Source organism: Emys orbicularis, chromosome 14 (genome assembly GCF_028017835.1).
Source record: "Emys orbicularis isolate rEmyOrb1 chromosome 14, rEmyOrb1.hap1, whole genome shotgun sequence".
Taxonomy (NCBI): domain Eukaryota; kingdom Metazoa; phylum Chordata; order Testudines; family Emydidae; genus Emys; species Emys orbicularis.
The window spans coordinates 19,955,252-19,977,658 of NC_088696.1; the positions used below are offsets into that span (position 1 = coordinate 19,955,252).

The window sequence follows — 22,407 nt, forward strand, 5'->3', positions numbered from 1 at the left end:
TAAAAGTGTAGCTGCAGCTTTATATTTGAGCTGACTTCTGGCGAAATATTAGAACTTCTCTCCATGGGCTGATGTCACTTTCCTGGAGGTGATGTCCCAGATGGACAGGTTTCTATAACTTCACTCATAGAGCACTTTTTCCTGTCTGGTTCATGGAACGCTGATGTTGATAACTTCTGAGAAGGACATGTGTCTTCTCTCTCTTGACAGAAGCAGTAGAAGACAGTGGGTCATGGGCTGAATGAAAAAGAAATCCCAGAAGACTAGTGTGGGTAGATTAACACTCCAACTTGGCGCAAACTAATTGTCTGTGTAGACAAGCCCTCAGAAATGTCCTTCCAGTTGAAGGAAAATTATATTTGTTCCTATGCATTTAAATTAAAGAGAGGGTTAAAGTATAGTAATTAGTGCTCATTAATAAAGGAGTGATTTTTTTTTTCTTACTATAAACCTCTACAATTAAACCATAACCTGAAATCCAGCGTGGTTGGATTTGGAATACCTGTTGCTGAAAACATTCTGCGTAATGCACATGTTTCCATAGTCGCCATAGTTTTTCAGTACATGCATTTTTGAAGACGGTTTTACATTTTATGTATTATAATAAAATTATAAATTGATATTATCATGTAAAACAAATTAGGAGAATCAATATGCATAGGCGGTATGGTGCACGATACTCAAAGCTGATCCCATCACATGGTTATATGTAAACTAGTTATCTACAGATACATTATGTCAGAATCAAGCCCTGAGGCGCCATGTTAAATATATATTTTTAAAACTGCTCATACAATATTAATATCTTGTTTTATCCTCACTTTTTGTAAAAATATTTTAAAAATTATATTATTTAAATAACACAGCTAAAATCATGACAAACTGTGTTGTAGGGCTTGTTTTCATGCATGTATGTTTGATAACATTGCAAACCATGCATACACTAGAAATTAACCAGCTGTAGGGCTCTTTATAGTAGAAGACGATACATTTAATTTTTTTCTCACTTTTATTTATTCCCATAATTATCCACACTTACCAAGAATGAATAGAATCATAAAATCTTAGGGATTAATCCTACTAACTCTACTCTCTCAAGCTCTCATTTCAATGGGAGTTTTGCCAATGTAAGAAGTGCAGGACCAGCCCTCTAAAAATTAGAACTCCCAACACTTGTCTTGGGAAAGGATTCCATAGTCTATTTGATTTGATCATCAGGAATTTTTACTGTTGTTTGACCTAAATGTATGTTCTTTACTTTTTTTTATTTTTGGTTACACCATCTTAGATCAACCTACAAAATATTTCTTGGTCCTTGGCATTTACAACCTTCATATAAATGTGTACAGCTATTTTCTTCTTCAACCCTCTCTTCGTCATTTGGCCAAGTAATTAAAAGTGGGGTTGGTAGCACTGTCTACTGTTAAGGTTGTCCGACTCTTCCCATTATAAGACTGTGTTTTCAGTTGCTCATAACTTCGCCAAACCTTTGCCAAATTTTGCAGGTTGATGTCTGTCTCTGGCTGAACTGTTTTTGAAAAAATTCAGACAGAATGGTTCAATAGTGTCTGAGAATAAGGCTTAGGAAAAATATGTCTCTCCAGGCTTTGCAGCAGGGACTCGAAATATGGCAGAGGAGTGTGGTCTTTGTGTCAAGGATGTGCCTTTTACTGTCCCATGCAAATCTGCCCAGACTTGGTCAAGTTGTAAACCTTTGAGGAAAAATCACTGTTTGCACATGCTCAGGAGTGACTAGCTAGAGCTTTGCAGCTGAAAACTCAGAAGGTTCCATCCACACTGAGCTTGCTGCAGCTTGGAACTGAGTGGGACCTTCTCTGCAATTGTAGCTCCAAGCTGTGCTGGAGTCAGAATGGAAGGCAAGGAGATTCTCTCCTGTGTTCTCATTACCCCCCTGCTGATACCCAGGCAGTATGAAGAAGGAAGTTGCCTGATTCAAATTTAGAGGGGACAAGAGCTCAACCATGGTATGGGGAGAGTAGATTGAGACAAGGAGACAGAGTGGGGGGAAAATTCACAACTAGGACTGGAGGCGGGGGCTAGAGGGGCCTGGAACTGACTGGGCCAGGAGACTGGGATTCAGGGCCGGCTCTACCATTTTTGTCCCCCCAAGCAAAAAAAAGCCACCCGAACTGCCGAAGGAAAAAAAAAAAAAAGCTGCACGGACTGTGCCGCCCCAAGAATGGACGGAATGCCGCCCCTTAGCATGTGCCGCCCCAGGCACGTGCTTCCTCCGCTGGTGCCTGGAGCCGGCCCTGCTGGGGTTGATTGGAAAAGGAGACTGGTACTGAGATCAGGACCCAAGGGAGGAGACTGGAACTAGTAGTCGTATGGTAGGGAAAGGCAGAGGAATTAATTTGTTACAGTTGGAAAGTATGTAGTAATGAGGCAGGAGATTGCAGGAAGATAAAGGACGGTCTCCTGGTTAAGGCAGTTGAATGCTGCCCTGCAGAATTTGATTCTCTGCTTCTGACACAGAGTTCCTATGTAATGCTAGTCAAGTCACTGAAACCAAACTTTTTGCAGGTGGTCACTTTTTGCATGTGTTCCCTATTTACTCACAGCTGCAATTTAGTTCAGTGGAGCTGTCCTTGAACATATAAAATGCTGTATAATGCTAAGAACTCTGAAAAATCAGGTACTAAATGTGTCAAATTGGACACCTAACAGTGGTGGATACTTTTAACCTTAAATCTCTCTATGCCTTAGTTCCCCATCTGTGGAATGGACATAATATCACCCTTGCATTTCACAGAGGTCTTGTGAAAATAAATTAATAGTTGTAAAGAACTCAAATGCTGTAGTGACATTCACCATAGAAAAGCCCATGAAGCAATTATTAATTCTGTATTCAGAGCAGCTTTGAGTAATATGCAGTAAATAAGGCTTAGGGCCATACATTGAACATTGAGGATGAAACAAAATATTGAATAGCTGCTCATGAAGTGAGCACCGACACATCTTTGTATTGAATGAAGCAGGGGTCCTGTGGAGAAAAAATAGTGGATGATCATGTAAGTAAAGACTGTACCATGCATATGCAGCAGGGGGGCAAATTAAGGTTGCTTGGGCAATCTTAATTCTGGTATTTCTTAACTTTTGAGTGCTTGACATTGTAACCTTGTAATGTTCTTTTAACGTTTGACAGTTCCTTTCCTCATAAATCAATCCCACAACACTCAGATTTTGGTACTTATAATATGAAAATCCTTAGCAATGAAAAAAAGTTATTGATCAAAAATGTAAACAGGGCCTAGACCTTTAAACTGCATGTATGCAGAATTTGTACATTCAGTTGCTATGTTAATTTCATGGACAAGTGATCAGTTAGACATCTAAGTGGCCACTTCTTTGCACAACTACTAAATATGCATTGATGGTAAAAGCTCTCTGCAAATAATGCATATGTATTTTCATTTCTCTAACGGCATGTGTACAGCGCTAAAAAAATCTGGCCTCAGAAATATTTCAGAGGGATACTTTTATCCCTGATGTGACTCCATTGAATTCACTGGAGTTAAACCTAGGATGATTTACATCCAAGACACTAAGCCACCCCTTGACCAGAATTGAGAGAATCCTATTTGAACCGGCAAGGTTTTGATAAAAGGTTAGTCACATATTGAGAGGTGACACAGATGCTACCAGTATATCTGTTCTGACACATGTATTTTTGGCTATAAAACAATTCTTTTAGCCTCTGTGAAATAAAAAATGAGAGAGCACTTATCTGAGGAGAATAGCAAAATGAAAATCAGTAGAGCTTGAGATCTCTCCTATCTTTTAACTCAATATTTGATAGACCCAGAGGAATAACAGCAGACTAGGCAAAACAAGGCACTGTGACCAAAAATAGGTCACTGAATGGATCATGGAGTTTTCAGAAATGTGAAACAAGTGCCTGTACTTCTCTGGAGACTTCTTGCTTCCCCTGTGATTCAGCAGTTTACTTAGTCTGGTTTATAAAAATAAAAAATGTATTTTTTACAATGAAAAGCTGACTTTCTCTTTTTACTCCACAAAAAAGTAAATATGTCAGTTGGTATGCCTTGTATCATGGCTGACATCTTACACTGTGGGAATATCCCCTAACAATCTGGAATGTATTCATTCCTGTAGGGCTCATACCTAACCATGCTAGAGGTAAGTTTGAACAGCTCACTTGGACAGGTGAATTTTTTCCTGCCCCAGTAGCTCCTAGGGAGTTATTAAACATCCCAGATCTTATAGTGAAGATTCAGTTTTATACCACTGGAACCATTTAACCTTGAACAGGGAAACTTATTATTTTAAAAATTAAGGAATTCTCAAAGGAAGTAGATGGATATTAGATGAAAATTACTTTTATGTTGTTACATATATACACCTCTACCCCTATATAACGCGACCCGATATAACACGAATTTGGATATAACGCAGTAAAGCAGTGCTCCGGGGGGTGGGGCTGCGCACTCTGGCGGATCAAAGGAAGTTCGACATAACGCAGTTTCACCTATAACGCGGTAAAATTTTTTGGCTCCCGAGGACAGCGTTATATCTGGGTAGAGGTGTACGACTGTAGCATATATGGGGCTGCACCACAAAATATGTTCCCTCCCACAAAAGGCTTACATTCTAAAACCTAGATTTTCAGCTATGCCAATATCTTCTGTGCTCAGCTGAGGGGATACAAAGCTGGCAGATATGACTCTGTTTCTGGAGCCAGTTCTATGTCAGCCTCAACAGGTTGCATGATATTGGGCCTTAAAATATTCTGGTATTTAAAGAAAACTATTTTACACTTCACAGTTTTCTTTCTCCTTGTGTTTTTAATTGTTTTTTATGTTAATTCTGTGTATTTTATTTTTCAATGTCAGTGGCAACAACTCCTCTGTTTTGCACTATGGACATGCTGGAGCCCCAAATGACAAGACTGTTGAAGATGGAGACTTGTGGTAAGTTAAAGGATTGCTTAGTGTTGTTTCTTAGACAGCTTTAAAAAGAAACAATCTCAGCACTGTATTTGAGTGCCTTTAGTCTTAACTTGAGCAGTAAAAAGATGGCCACCTAAGGATTAGGGTCCACATTTTTAAAAGTAGTGTACAACTTTGGGAGACGTGGCTTTTTGGATGCCAAACTTGACCTGTTTTTTTTTTTTCTTTGGAGGTTTTGGTCACCTGTGTCTCCAATTGGGGGGTGGATGGGAAGGAAGGACCCAGATTTCAAATACTTAGTTTCATGGGTAATTAGGTCCAGGGTTTTGATTGAGTGTATTATAGAAATAAAGGCCAATTGCAAAATCTAGATCCAGGTTTGTATTTGTAACTTCGAAGGAGGTGCTTGAATCTGGGGTTTTAGTTCAGGTCCACATCTATTATTGTTTGTGGTTGCTAGTTAAATAATTCAGTTAAATTTTAACATCGACTTGATCTCTACAATGTGGCACATGTCTGCATACTTTAGTGATGACATTGCAGATGAAACTGTGCAAATATAATCATTGTTGGGTTAAACTGGTGTAAAATCATGTCTGTGAGCGTATAAAAAGTAGACGATGTGGTGCATGATATAACAAAAGGCAGCTTTTGAATTTTTCCTCTCAAGATCTAAGTCAAGGGGTCACATTCACAAAGAGAAGTCCACCTATAATTAGCTCTAGGTGAGTTAATAGTAGACATTAGAGATCGAAAACATCTACTAGATTATCTAGTCCATTTCCATACTATTACAGGATTGCGCCCTATAGCATATTCAAAAGACATGCAGGTGTATATTTTAACATTTGTTTGCAAAGGTGTAGAAAGTATATTAATAAACTCAGAAGCTATTAAGGAATAGAATTGAATCATAGACGCATAAATATGCCTCTTTGGCTAATGTCACAGGCGCTTCTGCAGATGCAGCAGATTGAACTAGGTAGGTAATGTCTTTATTAACAGGGTATAAACATTTTTAAATAATTTTTGTATAGTAGTATGTTGTCTGTTATTCTTGTCTGGTGTGAATAGTTTACTGAAAGCCATCCAATGTTCTACTCTATTGTTCTGGTTTGTCACCATTTATTACTGCTCTATTGTTCTGTTTTGTCACCATTTTGTATTAGAGTATATAGAGAAGTTTATCATAGTATAGTGGGTAATTGGATTAAATAAGATATATGAACATGATACAGTAGTTCCTAATAAATTATATCAAGATTTTCCAAATGTCAGCGTACAGCATTCAGGTAATCCATAAAGTGGTTACTGAAGAAGGAGAAGTGTTAACATAATGTATTATGATGTCATGGATTTATAATTTAACCAAAAGTGTTTTTAAAGAGGGTGGGAAATGTTATTAGGTGACTTCTTAGGTTAATGTTATGAATACAGTCCACTTATTTATGGGGGGAGGGCTAGCTCAGTGGTTTGAGCATTGGCCTGCTAAACCCAGGGTTGTGAGTTCAATCCTTGAGGGGGCCACTTAGGGATCTGGGTCAAAAATCTATCTGGGGATTGGTCCTGCTTTGAGCAGGGGGTTGGACTAGATGACCTCCTGAGGTCCCTTCCAACTATGATATTCTATGATTCTATGACCTAAAGCAGGGATCGGCAACCTTTGGCACGCGGCTCGCCACTCCAGGCCAGTGGCGGCGGCCAGCACATCCCTCAGCCCGCGCCACTTCCCACAGCCCCCATTGGCCTGGGACGGCGAACCGCGGCCAGTGGGAGCCGCGACTGGCAGAACCTGCGGATGCCGCAGGTAAACAAACCGGCCCGGCCTGCCAGGGTGCTTACCCTGGCGAGCCGTGTGCCAAAGGTTGCCGATCCCTGACCTAAAGCCTTGACTGTCCTCTGTGGCTGTGTGCTGGACTGCAAAAAGACCTTCGTAAGGCCTGATCTAAAAGTCCATTGAAATCTGTGGAAAGACTTCTATACATTTCAGTGGACTTTGGATCAGCTTCCTAGTGAACAAAAGTCCAAGGGGGAGATTTTCAAAAGTGTCTAAGGGATTTATGAGCTTCAGAGCTACTGACTTTCAGTGAAACTTAGGATCCTAAGTGCCTGTCACTTTTTAAAGTGAGACTTAGGCACTTTTGCAAATGTTACCCCATATCACAGTTGGCATCCTTTATAGCAGACTCAACAAAGAGAACAAGGATTAGCATGGGTCTTCAATTATCCTCTCACCAGAGTGATTCTGATAAGTCTTTGTCTTGACTAGATAAAGTTGGATAAGTTTAGGTTGGGCTTAGCTACTATATGCTAGCTAAGCCTAGCTTCAAATGAACCTTTTTCTTAATGTAGATATAGGGTACCGTCTTTAGCTCAGTTTTAACTGGTCATGTTGTCACGTAGACAGAAGGCTGGGCTGCAACTTGACTAGCTAAATCTAGCTACAAGAAGGAAAAACGTCAAAGTTTTTATATCAGGCTTTCCTAGTATATGTTAACCAGTTTTCATAGTCCAAACAAAGCCCAAAGGAGTGTTGAGACTTACTGATGGCCCAATGATTGTGGTCTTGTTCTACTGCTGCTCATGTTGTACCTGCTGTGTGACTAGAGGATTTCAATCCCTAGTGCTGGCAGGCTGTGCTTTTGTTATCTCTGTACTTAATGTGGAAAAGAACAACAGAACACTATCATAGAAATCTGATCTTTTTCATAATCACAGTATGAAATTTAACACAATTTTGTAAAAGTATATTTAAACACGCGCTCGCGCTCTCTCTCTCTCTCGAGCAGTTTTGTAGGCAGCACTTTTTAAAATCTTGAGCTACCTTGCTGTAGTACAGTACAGCTTATTAGAGCAACAGGAAACTTGAGAGTGTTCTTCTCTGGATAGTCTATCAAATTTCTAAGTTTTCATCTTGAAATACTCGTTTGTTTAGGTGTTAATGAGCAACTAATTTAGCAACAGCTCTAATTTTCTCATGGGCTGGCACATTGAAAATGCTATATAGTCCAATCGTGAAAATCTTATATATATTGTTGCATGTAAATATTTTTATTTTAACATACCTATAAGTTCTGATATTTGACTCCCCATAAAAAATTTTAATGGCTGCTGGGAGCCCTCTGTTGGAAAAGATTGGGAAATCCTACAGTACAACACACAAAGTTAAGAAAAAAAATTAGATCTCTCTGTCTGGTTAGATGAAGACAGAAGTGGTGAAAGATTATTTCTGCTTCTGCCGGTATATTGATACATAACTTGTTAAATTAATCATACAGGATCTGAAGTGAGACTTTGGTAGGAATACAATGATTTCTATGAAATATTCTTCAATTGATTTTAAAAGTTTTTTTCCTAGTTTTTTTTCAGTTGATACAAGTGGAATTATTTATATGTTACAAATATTACATATTAAACAGTACATTGCAATAAATATGCAAGTCCGTAAACCATCTGGATACTGAAAAACCTGAATTTGGAAGAAATAATTAAGTGCCTGCTCTGTTTCTTAAATCTGTTACATCATCAGTATTACCTCTAAGGAAATCACAAGCAAAATTATTTGTGGTGTAACTTTTTTCTACAGAACATCCCTGTTACTCCTCTTTGTACTCTTTCTTTCCAAAATGTTGCCAATTTAGAATCCCCTGATTTACAATACCAAGTTATGAAAATTCATCTACCTTTAATGTGTTTGTGGGTTCTGTAAGAAATCAATGCAGAATTGATGCAGACCTCCAATAATGTATCAGAATCCATCAGTATGAAGGGTCTGTGCTAGATCTCCATGCAAGACAAGGGCCATGTAGTAGAGGCACCTACTGAGCACTCCCTTATGGCCAAGTGTGGCGCTTCTGTGGCCTGCCTCAGTTTCCCCCCTCAATGAGGTTTCTTAAAGAGCCTGGTCAAGGAGAAGCCAAATACTCTGCTTTACAGCCATATATCTCCCTTTCATAAAGCCTTCTGAAAGGAACATTTGTATGTTGGTTCAAAGGCTTTTACCTCAGAGCCTAGATAAAACTTGAAAGTCCCCTAGAGTCTCTAGATTCCAGCACCAGCTCCTTCTGCTGTAAGGCCTTAAGCTTCTCCGTTGCGGGCTCTGCCGTCTTTCCCATGCTTGTTCAGGGTCTCTCGTAGGCCTGCGTGCCTGAAGAGCTTTTTCCTAGTTCATGTTCCCTGGGAGCTCCCCTCCTCTGGATCTTCCTTTCTCCTCAGGAGCCCTTGTCTAACTGAGGCCCTTATCTTTTTATCATGCCCAGGTACCTTAACTGCCTCCCAGTTACTCAGTGAGTTAACTAATCCCAGGTGAACCTGAGTTGCCTCATTACCTCTTGTGAAGCCTGTCAGAGGTAGGCTGGGCCCTTGACCCCTTCAGAGGGCCAGCTACCCTATGATGAGCTGTAAAAAGGATTCCTGAATCTCTAATAGTGTGCAGGCCTATGTCGTTAGGTGTATCAAAGCTCTCAAGCACAGTAGCAGACTAGCATAAAGCATATGAAGTGTCATACACAGAAATCAATGCACTGTATTAGGAAAATCTATGTACTTTATAGACCAATGCACAATTCATTTATAACCCAATACATTTAATTAACTATAAATATCACTATTAAAGTAAACCAGTGTTCCATATACAAGTTAAGATGTTTTAAATTAACATCCACATAGTGAATAAGTAAATCAATATGGTCTACAAAAAAAGCTGTTTTCATAAAACAAATATATATTATTAATGCAGGCAAAAAGGTCATGCAAATGAACCAGTACGCTCACTACACATGTTGATCAGAAGCCTACATGCAGTAGTTTCATTTGAAATTACATTTAAACAAAATGTTTATACCTGAAAATATTATCAAATTGATGTATTACAAATGCAGCCCGCTCTGATAACATAAGTCAAGTAAAACCAAAACACTGGTTTTCTTCAGTTATCTTAAACCCATAACAGCATGGATAGAAAATGAGTTTAAGGCTGAAATTTGCTACATTATGCCAAGGTATTGCAGTATGTATTTTGTCATAAGATAATCACTGTTCCTGGAGCCATGCTGTAGCTGTAATGTTTCAAGTTAAAGAGGGGAGACATTAGGGCTAGAAAGACTGAGAGCCCACCACTCTGTACAAGGGTGACATACTGCCAGTTCTCCGGTGTCTTCTGACCCAGTCCTACCAATGCTGTCATGTGGGACACAGAGTCACAGGACAGTTATGGGATGAGGGGGAGGCTGGCAATAGAAAGAAGACTAGGGTGTAGTGGAGGGGGACAGGGGAGGGATGCTTTGAGGGCAGCAAGGGGACATTTGTAAAGCAATGGAGTGTCAATGTGGGAAAATGACATTCTTTTGGTTTGGAGCTATCTGTCCCTTGAGCATAGGGCAGTTGAACTGTATGGAGTCTGACTCCTACTTTGCCTTCTGGGAGCATCAGGCAAGATGTCAGTTTCCCACATTGGGCTCCTCTCCCCCTTCATTGTCCTCAAAACACCCCCTCTCCATTCTACCCTAGGAAGTAGATAGACATCTGGCTCCACAACTGTGTAGCATGGGAACAGTCCCAGATGGTAACTTGACCTTGACAAACGCTGCTGATGCTAACTCTATAATATGTACTTTTATATTTTGACTCTGAGATGTATCCAGTAGAATAATTTGAGTTCATTATATTCAGTTTGCTAGGTAGGTGCTTAGTACAGTACAACATATTTTTTGTTGATTACTGTTACTGCCAGATTGCTGAGGGAATTTTATAAATTGATTGATTTATTGAAATTGATCAGCAGGGTTTGATCAATCTGTCTGGGGATTGGTCCTGCTTTGAGCAGGGGGTTGGACTAGATGACCTCCTGAGGTCCCTTCCAACCATGATATTCTATGATTCTATGACCTAAAGCAGGGATCGGCAACCTTTGGCACGCGGCTCGCCACTCCAGGCCAGTGGCGGCGGCCAGCACATCCCTCAGCCCGCGCCACTTCCCACAGCCCCCATTGGCCTGGGACGGCGAACCGCGGCCAGTGGGGGCCGCGATCGGCCGAACCTGCCGCGTCAGCAGGTAAATAAAACTGGCCCGGCCCGCCAGGGTGCTTACCCTGGCGAGCCGCGTGCCGAACGTTGCCGACCCCTGCTGTAACCTTTGATAATGAGGAAATTATGCCTATAATCCTAACACAAAGACTTCATATGTGAATTCCAAATTTAAATGTTTTAAATGCTTGAAAATATATTTGAACCCAGATGCCACAAAAAGAGAATATGGCTGCTGTTGCTGGACACTGTTTTATGTCTGTATTTTAAGGTGCATGTTTCTGTCTTTTTATTGTTGTTGATAGATGTGCCCCAAAGAAAATTTGGCATTTAGTAAGTTAACTATTTTTGGCAGCCTTAAGCATCTGATAACATTTTTAGGATTGGTTTATGTATTCTTGCTTGCAGAATACTAAAGATAATCACAGAGTCTACTTAACTGCTTTATTTAAAAAAAAAAAGTTCCGAGGTATCCCTGTAGTAGTTCACACTATTAACACAGAAGTGATCTTTATTCTTAGTGGTATGATCTCCCCCCATGTGCATTTGTAATGCATGCACTTTGATAAATAGAATCCTGTGAATCTGTTATATACACTTAACTCACAGTGAAGTCAGTTGGAGTTTTCTGTGCATGAAGTCTGCAAGACTGGGCCTGATTTTAGAAAAAACGACTGAAGAGAAATACATAGAGGATTCTAGCCAGCCCTAAAGCAAATCCAAGGATGTAATTCATTAGGGGGACTCAAATGAAGTCATAAATAATGAGAGCCCAGCATGAACCACTTATGAACTGCAGCAGACCTGTGAGAGAGAATGTTAACCTTGTATTCACTCTGGAGCTATATATTATTTATACAATAAAATTAACTGTAAAAGTTTAAATGGGAGGATGTTGGAGTTTCAGGTGATATTTTTGCTTTTATTTTACCATTTTTTAATATGTTCAGCTCTTAATTCACTGATTTCAATGAAAGTATTAGAAAGTGCTACAATATCTTTTGTAAAGAGAGCTACTGTCCCATCACACCCCTTCGCTGCCATCATTGAGCTAGTACATGCACACAGCGATGTCAGTAAATTAATCACAGCTTTATTTAGTACTTAAATTCTAAAACCTGAGTGTATAGACAAGTTTTATTCGAATAACTGTTTTTATCATAAGAATTGCAGCATAAAAATGTAGTCTTAATACAGTCCCAATAAATCATAATTTAACTGTCTATTTTAGGCATTTTAAGTATGCCCATCACTCTATCACCAAGCACCAATTATGTAGGCAAATTGTAGTAGATAGTGGGAATGGAAAGCTATCTAGTGTGCAGAAGATAAATTATTGGAATAATTTAAATCTTCAACAAGAAATACTTTATTTTATTCAGATTTATTTTAGTTAATGTCACGTCTCTAGTTTAAAGTATTAGCGTAATATTGGCACAGCGGGCACGAAAATTAATTTATAAATTGTCTCTTGGGGAAAAAAAGTCCTGCCATAGAAAGAAATTTATCTACCTGATGTTATTAGCAATGTATTGTTAATCTCCAGAATAAAGGTGAAACATCCATGCAAGTGTAAACATCTTTGTATAGTATTTTAGTATATAACTACATCTTCCTCTTGTATTATAATACTGAATTTCAATTTGTTTCTTTCTGTTTGGCATAACTAAGAATCTGCAGTTTAAGGGGATTCAAGATTCACATTTGTTTGTTTTTCATAGTTTCACTATTAAAAGTGTCTACCCTGTTTTAACCATTGGTCCTCCCACCAACTGCCATTCCAGAAGTTGCTGGTTTTGCTCATCACTCAGAATCTCTGCACTGAATTGGCAGTATAAAAGAAGAGAACAGACAGATAAAGCAGGATGAATAGAATGAATAGAAAAAATAATATATTTTGAGCGATTAAATGCATCTATATAAATGCATAGAAAAGATACATGGGACACTTTTCAGGACATTTGTAGTTAATGATTATTCAAGACATATGAGGAATATGGCAGAAACGAGGTTACTTCTTGTAAGAGGCTATCAACCCAATATGAGTGTTTGTACATTCAGTCTGAGCCCCTCTAAAACAGAACAGATAATCTATAATTGCTTAGTTATCATATTTCCTTCTTTGATCTAAGAGCATAATATTGGTTTTTAATATTAGAAGCAATGCCATAATGCCTTAAATTCTGGATTTATTGAATTTGAAATACCTCAGAATATTCTCCATAACTAAATTATTTTTATTATAATTTGTTGAAAATCACACACTATTTATTTGTGGGAATGAAGGGAAAACTCTCTCTCACTTTCTCTCTCTTCATTACACTGGGGCTTTTCATGAGCACCAAACAGCTAACATTTATTTCTTTAGTCGAAAATATTGAAAGCGTTTGTTTAAAATCTTCATCTATTAAAGTATCAGATGAACTTTTAAAACAGATATATTAAACAAAAGAATAGGTAAAATTGTTTGTCATGTATTTTTAATTCTGTTTTAGAAAAACTGCTGCTTTTTATTGTTAGTGCTGCAACACTTAACACCAAACACTGCTCACCAAAAATGATTTTGTCCAGATGGGGGCAATGTTGCATTAAAAAGTGAGAACTGAGTCCCATCTTTTTGTATGAAAAAATACAGTTTTCCCCAAGACTGCTTTAATTGTCTGATATTAAAACAGCTTATTTTATTATAGCTATTTTGTTCTTCTATATTTATTTATTTTTTAAAAATTAAGGCCTGCAAATATCCCAAGACATTAACATATCAACTGTAAAACCTGAGCTGTTTGATATGGCTAAGCTAAGTATTTTCACTTGGCTTTGTGTGTTTTTATGGATTTTGAGGTTCAGTGCACTAATGATTTACAAAACTGATAGACTTTTAAAATTTTTTAATCTGATGCAATTTGGAAACATTTTGTTAATTTCTCTGTTACTGTTGTGTTTCTTAGAAGTAATGTAAGGAATTAAATTGGTAACTATTTTTTTAATGGTAGAATGCAGAAGCAACAGGCTGTCCATTTCTTAAAAAATCATCCTTAAATTTTATTCAGTCATCTGCAGTTAGTTTATATTTTTAGTAAAAATTAGTTGATTTTTTTTCTTATGGTATATGCATGGTTAATTTTATGTTAATTCACAAAATCTGAACTTGATTAAAAATAGAAAAATGTATCTAGTAAGCCTTTTATTGAATTGATTTCCTTCTCTAATTGAACACATTTTCTGTTCATACTGGATAATCCACATTCCAAGTTTGAATTCTGCTCGAAATGTACAAGCATTCTAAACCAAAGCAAAGGTCAACAGCAACAATGTGCTTTTTATTGTAAAAACATTTCAGTTTTCATTTAAGTGCTGTATTTGAGTCTTTTAATTTAACTTTCTCCTTAGAACACCATGTTAATTTATTTCTCCTTTTTTATCACATTCAGAAAATTAGTTTTATTTTCTAGATTTTTATGGACTCTTAGATTTTGTTTGGTACTCTGTAAGTAAGACTGGAGTGTTGCTTTGCATATCGTCGGCCTGGTGTCATTGGGAGTTTGGTTGAATAAGATCAGCAGGACTAGGTCTCATGTTTTACTGAATGACAGTTGAATTTAATATTTCCTATTTTAAAATATATTATTTAGCATAATCAGAAATAACACCCACAAAAATCAAGTGACTCTCTGTATTATAATCACATATAGGCAAATCATGTTTGAAATATTCTCTCAAAAAGATTAGTGCTTATATTGCATTTCAGTAGAAAATCAGCTTCCTAAAGCCCTCTCTCTTTTCTTGGTATCAGAAGTTAACTCACAGTAGCCTTGGAGTGCATAGATACAGAAGAATACAAATGCAGGGGCAAATTCATTCTGGCTCTTAAACAGGTGCACAGTTCAGAGGAAGAGTACAGGGAGCCTCCAGCCCATCCCTTGAATGCCCTGCATAAAGACCATGGATAAGTCCAGTCCCAGTCTCTACACTCAGGGCAGTTGAGGGACTGCTTCAACTCTGTTACCCAGGAGCAGTCGTCACCCAAAAGGTGCAGTAGCAGGTATGCAGCCTCTGTGCACCCAGGAGCTCCAGAAGGCTTTCTCCCTGAGGCATGCTTTCCAAGGCCAGATGACTTCCAGTGCTCCCTCTAAAGGGATACAATTCTACACTGTCCCTAAATGGCACTATTGAGCCGTTCAAAGGCAAGAATGTTTCCCAGTTGCAGTGGCATATTATCCTCTTGAGGTGCTGCCATGAAGAATAGACCTTGTTTCCCAACAGATAAAAATGTGCTTTCCTGTCACTGGCAATACACTCGTGGCTCCTGAACATTCAGGCACTGCTGTTCTAAATTACTGCCTACTGTCTTGATTGCTGCACATTTGGCTTGCACATTTGGCCCTGTAAGTAGGAAGACTGGCAACTCTTGGCTTTGTCTTCTTACAGCATGTATAGTATTGTGAAGTGTCTGAATAATGGATTAATTTGGAAAATGACAGGGTTAAGTAACTCTAAGGTTGCCAGCTTCAAAGCCAAGAAAAATCATGAGATGGTTCTGAAATGAAGTATTGCTTTGTTCACTGTCTGATGCTGACTCAGTTTTATCCATGACAAAAGTGGGAAGCACTGACCTTTTACATATATGAGAGCTTGAGAGTATTTACAGTAAAATCAACAATCAAAGGTCTGACATTTCACCTATTTCTCTAAGCTCCAATATTTGTTTAGCGCACACAATCTTTGGTGCTGAAAGTTAAGCATCTAAATGGAAATTTTAGCACCTAAATAACTGTGGGCTGACTTTAAAGGTACTGAATGTGCACAGCTCAGCAGGAGCTGTGGGTGCCCAGTACCTCTGGAAATAGTTGCATTTATTAGGCGTCTGTTATAAAATTAGATGCAAAAATTTGGTTCCTATGTATAACCGTATGTGAATCATTTACTTTGTGCTGGCATTCTCTAGCCTTCACCTCACCAGGTCAGAACCAATGGGGTGTTCCCTCCCTGAGCTTGATGGAGAGGCAGCCAGCTGCAAACAATTTACAGGGTTGCACTCTTTTTCATCTGCCTTCTGCTGCTGTGACATTCTCACCCTTGCCTCTGCAAAAAGAAAGGTGTTACAATGATGCTTCCAAATCTTCTGTTTCGAGATGGAGGTCTCAAGCAGATGACAAGCTAGAGTTGCAATCACTCTTAGGAAAGCACTAAGGGCAAGGCAGGCCTGATTTTCCTTCAGGAGAGAACTGCTTCTGTTAAAGATCTTCATAGCTATAGCCTATTGAGCAGTACCAGAGGCAGAAAACACACTGATTCAGTAAGCTGGTAGACTTGTAAGGGAGGTAATCTCTTCCAGGAACTTTCCCTAAAATTTTCCTGATCTCATCAATATTCTCAATAGCAGAGATGCTGGAATGGAACACTGACACTCTTCTTCTGCAGCTTCCGGTGCAGCCACTGTTGCCTCAGTGCCTCTTGCCCAGCAACCCCAAGCACTTAGAGACTCTAGCAGTAACTCCCTGCTCTTTATTTGGGCCATTGCACTCCTTGTATTGAGCTGGCCATCTCCCTGCAAAAACTCAGTGAGTCATGGAGAATGAAAAGGCTTTCTCAGAAGGGGAGACTGGCTTCCATAGCAGATGGTAGCTGTGCACAAGCTAACCAAGGTGCCTTTGGCTGCATCTATACTGAGAAAGTTAGGACTCATGATTTGCCACCAGTACAAAGCTTCCCCAATGGTGGCGCATAGGGCTTTACCAGAGTGTCAAGACTTGTTTGATTGTTTGTTTTTTTTATTGCTGCTTTTTATTTTCTGATATTTTCACAAAAGGCAAACATTTAAAACAAGGCAAAACCCAAGTGCAATCTCTCTTATCCTTGTGTGAAGGGAATTCGAAAGTGTATATAGGCTGTTACCAGAGTAGAGGGGTATTTGTTGAAGCAGCTTTTAGCATCCAACTGAATGAGGTTTAGAATTCATGCCCCATGAGATGAACAGGCTTAACTTCCAAAATTCATATTTAATTCCAATGAATATGGGAGAAAGAGGGAGGTCCCATGCTGCTGCTGTCTTTGGAGACTGTTTTCTTCCATGCCAGGATGATGGAAGGGCAGACTGCTCCAGCAGCTTAGAAGCTTTGCATTGTGCCCATTTCTACAAATCTCTCTGTACCAATCAAGTGCTGCTGCTGCCCTTGCTCCAGTGAGTCCACACCTTCTCCACTCCTCTGAAAGGGAACCCCACTCCTAAGCAGTTTAGGAACTGTGTCCCCGGGGAAGCTGTTTGCCAGTCAGAGCTCCGTAGCTCTCCTGCACGCCTCCCAATGTCCCTATAAAAAAATACTGAGACCGCTTCCACAGCCAGCTGCCCTTGTACCCTGTCACCTATTTCCTCAGTGGACCATACAGTCTTCTCTCCTGCAAGGTCTTAAGTAGCCAGAAAGTTCTGCATGCCTCACTTTATGCATGCCATCCTTTAACTTTGTACAGACTGTAAAGCTCCATGGTGGATCTCTCACACCATCACCACCCTGCCACCGAGAGTTGTGGCAGGCTGGCAAATCTGGCAAAGCTATCTGAGGCTTGGACAGTCTCTCACTGCTTCCTTTGAAGGGCAGCAGCATGAGAACCAGCGCAGGAAATTGATTGAACTCCCTCTTCTGGTGAAAACACAAAGCAACCAGACAAGGAGGAAGATAGCAGGTGGAGAAGTACAAGAGTGCACGGTGGCAGCATTTTGTGACTATATGTAGCACAAGTAGATTTATGTGACAAAGGTAAATTATGCAGCCATTTTCTGGATACATAACTGCATTCCCTGTATAGACCATGGACCTAGTCACTATTGAATTGACCTGCTTTGAACAACCAGTTTAGAAGTGAAAGGCTCAATATTCCATTACCAGTGTTCAATCTAATATCCTTCACCCCATGTTCTGACCTACTTGAATCATGCAAAGGGAACAGAAAGACTGGCCACATCTCCACTGTTGGAGAGCCCTCACTGTGTGTAAAGATAGTAAGTAGGTGGATCCTGCACCACACTAAAGAGGAGATCTGACTTTAATTTTGACCAAACACAGAAAGTAGATCTGTAAAGTAAGGTGGCAGTTTGACATAACATTAGAAAGAGATGGTTCTTTCATTTAACAAATAATCTCATGCAGTGACTTTATGCCTATATATGGAGAAAATAAACCTGGCCATTTACACCTCATATTTTACAAATTTAAACTGATAAGCAAAGTGCACTGGGATCCTTCAGTATTGAAGACTCTTAATCAGTGTTAACAAACCACAAAATATTTGTCTAGATTTTAAAGCCAAAAATCTAACTCTAAAGTTACCTTTTACCATACAGTGTGCTGTGAAAGTAATAGGACCACATCCTGTTCATCTTATTCACTCAGTAGTCCCAATGTGACTCTGATGGGTAGGGTGAGGAGGATCTGGCCCATAGTAACAGGTATTACTTTCAAAAGCATGTGAGTGACTTGGATGCCTAAAATTCCATTGAACGTCAATGGACTTAGGTGTTTTTGAAATTATTTCCAAGGTCCCTAATTTATATTAAATATTAGCATGGAACCTAACCTATGTAGTAAATGGAGAGTGCAGATTAGTGCTTAGCAACTGAACCTAGGACCTTCCAAACTTCCACTGAATAACTGAAAGGTTGCATATAAGAGAGAGGAATATCTATTAGTTCCTTTCTGCATTTATTTCTAACAGAATCACAAGATTATGGAATAAGCCACATGCTGTGCCACTTTTGCTCTTTTATGTTCAAAGTAATTTTAAATTGTGAGAACAGGCTTTTTGCCTGTGAAAAAAGAAGTGAAATGTAGAATCATAGAATATCAGGGTTGGAAGGGACCTCAGGAGGTCATCTAGTCCAACCCCCTGCTCAAAGCAGGACCAATCCCCAACTAAATCCCCAAATGGCCCCCTCAAGGATCGAACTCACAACCCTGGGTTTAGCAGGCCAATGCTCAAACCACTGAGTAGTTAGTGATTTTTGAAGGTTACTGCTAGAACAGATGTAAAAGGCAGCCTACCTTTTGTTTGACCTTATTGGCTAACATTACACTGCTGATACATAGCAATTCAGTCTGTCAGTAAAGCACCTGAAAGGTTATCTGCTTTTTCTCATACTTTGCATTGTCCAGCTTTAGTTAATAATGTTTACAGTATTTTGCAATGTGTGAGGGAAGGAAGATTATAAAGTACATGCATGTGGGCTAGAACCGGCATGGGAGCTCTAAAAATCAAATCATGCAGTTCTATACAGGTAAGTCACTTTTTGTCCTTACTCCCACAAAATATTTTATTTGGCATTTTTTTTACTGTGTATCTTTTATGTGCGATTCTAGGTATATTTCCATATTTGCTTCTAAAAAGAAAAATTGAAGAACTGGACAAAAATTTTTAATAAAAATTATTAAAAGGGGGAAAAATAAGTAGGGGAATATGGAATCAGTGACCATTAGCTACCATTGCACACCATATGGATTCACCCTCAAAGAAGGTCAGGCAGGATTTTTGTTACTTGCCCTCCCTCAGGTGTAAGCCAAATAAAGTTTATTTTCTGGTGAGGACTTCAGGACTTGCAAGCGAAGATGTCAGTATATATGAGCTAAATTGATGCCTCACTCACACTGATCATGCTCAGCATGTGATCAGTGACACTTTTTTGGCTGAACTGTCCATTGCAGACACATGGTAGAGGTGAATTTGCAATGACCTTGTGCAACCTCAGCCACATTCTCCCTGGGCAGATGTCAACCAGGTATGAACAATCCTGTTTATAAAGTGCTAAAACCACAAGGAAGGGAAAATGGGAAAGTGATGCCAGTAATTTTGTTGGTTGGCTATTCTTCCATGGTTAGACAATTCTGGGGAAAAAATGTGGAAAATATATCTTCATGTTGCAGAAAATGTGCAGTGAACAAGATACATAGATAATGGAAATATACTGTGTATATTTTTCTTCAGTGAAGAATCACAATTTTTTAGGGACTTGTAGCATGCAATATATGTAGTGTTCCACATTTTCAGTTTTTACTGATTTTTCACTGGTAAATTACTGGTTTTTTTTATTATTATTATTATTAAAGGGGTCCAGCTTTTACTGATTTACACCTGTTTATCAATCCACTCAGTATTGTTTGGGGTATTATTTTTTTAAACACTATAGCTTTACCTGATTGTTGTGTCCTGCAGCTCTGAAACTGAAGCAGTTCCACAGTGGAAAACACAAAATTCACACACAGTGGAGGTCGGAAAATCAAACAACGTTAATATCACAAGGAGACACTGCCCGCCTATTTCTTTGTGTCCGTTTAGTAGTGGGAGCACTGGATTTAAACAATCAATCTTCCACAGATAAAGATATGTAGGGCGCCCTATCCACCTGGTTACCTCCTTTAGGGCCACTCTCCTTACTGGGTTGGATGGGCAGGCCTGGGTTCTTCTGGATCCCCGCACAGCCAGTTCTGCTCTTTCTGTAGCTGGTTCCAAACTACCCCCAAAATTGCTTCTGTCCCTTCCAGGACTCCCAGGATAGGGCATCGCACTCCCCATTGGTCAGGCTAGCTCTTCTTAACGGGCTTCCCCTTGTCGATCATTTGATTCTGCCCCCTCCTCTGAGCAGGCATGCCTGCAATCCTTCCCCAAACCCACAGGGGCCTCTGTTCTACATAGTGTCTCTCCTCTCTCCCTCTGGATTGCCTAGCAGACTCTGAGTCTACCCTTGGCTCCCCCTCCCTATCAGGGACAGTGTGCCTCTGCCTGAACTACAAGCACACAGAGCCCCAGGAACCTAGGTAAGGTCCTTGCGGGTTACAGATAGATAAGGTAAAAAGCATGGGGCAAAAATGCAAATCTGTGCCTGAATACTAACAAGAAAATTGGTGCTTAGAAATTTTCAAGAAAAGTAAAGACGGGAGTGAAGAGGATGCATTGCACTGCAAGTACTGCAGCACTGCATCAGTGCTCACGCTGATAAAATAAAGGAGCATGTCAAAAGCAAGCAACACAGAAGGTTAGAGAAGAAAGTGAGCTTCAGGATAAACAGTCAGTATCAGGAGCTTTCACCAGGGCTTTAATAAAAGAGAGGACACAAGCATGATTGTGTCAATGAATTTGTGAGTGCTCTTTGTTTCACTGGACAGCTGCTGTTAATTGCAGAGGAGCCTATTGGTGACTGTGCGACTATACTGTCCAGCAGCAAAAACCCTTCCTAATGCAGACAACCTTACTTGTAAGTATCTGAACGAAAATTACGGTGCTGTAGTATCTAAACTGATGGAACAAATTGATGGAAATGTGGTGTCTAGTCTGATTTTTAACTGACATGTTTGAGATGTACCAACCAATTTGGGGAAATGTTTCCATAACACAGATTCTGCTTCCTACATGGCTAAATTTGCACAAGAGGTTAAACTCAATCAGAAACTGGAGCTACTACATATTACCAGTCCTGCCCATCTGATTAATGTTGCACTGTTAGCAGCTACTGCTACAGAAGAAATGAAAGACGTGAAATCTTGCATCATTTGATTCAGGGCTTTTTTCAAGCATGCAAACAAGTTGAAGGCTTTGTTTTACACGGTGCGAGATGAGTGCAGAGTGTTGATTACCTACCCCTGTTGTGCCACATCAGTAAATGAGCTTGTACTTTGCTGCCTGTCGTAAATATAATGCATAGACTGTGGTAATGCCTCTCCTATATCATCCTAAGTTTGTTGGTTCTAAAGCAGAAACTTTGAAGAGCCTGGCAAATAACCGAAATGATCGCCAGATTTTGCGTACCAAGGTAGTGTTCATTGTTAAAAACTTGGAATCACTGTGTGATACACAGAAAACATTGGAGTTTTCTCTGACTACTGCCAACACATTTGCCAATACAGATGTTTACTGGATCTTGACAACCAAAATCTCAGCTGAATTGAGCACGAAAGCTGCAGGAGAAACATATGAAAAGAAAACCCAGCTGTTTCTGGAAATCCTTCCGACGCCAGAACATGAGAGAACCAAAAAAGCATTCAAAACTTTCAACACAGTGCTCAGCAAGAAATGGGAGATGACCGTGGCCTGTAATCTGAACCCCGAAGTGTTTGGTACCGAAGATTCTTTTTGGAATGTCATTCAGGTGTTGCACCCCTTCCTCAAGGTGAATTTTGCAGTAGAATATGTCCGTTATGACAGAGCGTTTCAACCATTTGCCACTAAAGATGAAAAGGGAATTTCCTACTTACATGAACTTGCGTAACCCTGAAAATGCAAAACTGTGGAACAGTCCTCAAGACACACTTCCCAACTTCAGCAAAGTGGCAGGGTGAGCTTTGAGTGTATCCACTGGATCTATTGATGCAGAACGCATATTTCAAAATTGGACTACCTCCAAGACCGCAAAAGGCTCAACATGAGTGAGGATATTTTGAAGAAAATTATGTGAGCATATGCAAACCAG

The 22,407-nt window shown here is 39.5% G+C and overlaps 1 protein-coding gene across 2 annotated transcripts in view; it reads left to right on the forward strand.

The window, feature by feature from the left end:
- The window catches only part of PEPD (peptidase D), a 220,681-nt gene that overhangs the window by 143,636 nt on the left and 54,638 nt on the right, over positions 1-22,407 (forward strand). For both annotated transcript variants that reach the window (XM_065416423.1, XM_065416424.1), the window contains one exon: positions 4,875-4,952. In XM_065416423.1, the coding sequence (XP_065272495.1) occupies positions 4,875-4,952 (78 nt within the window). The remainder of the gene's footprint in view (positions 1-4,874; positions 4,953-22,407) is intronic.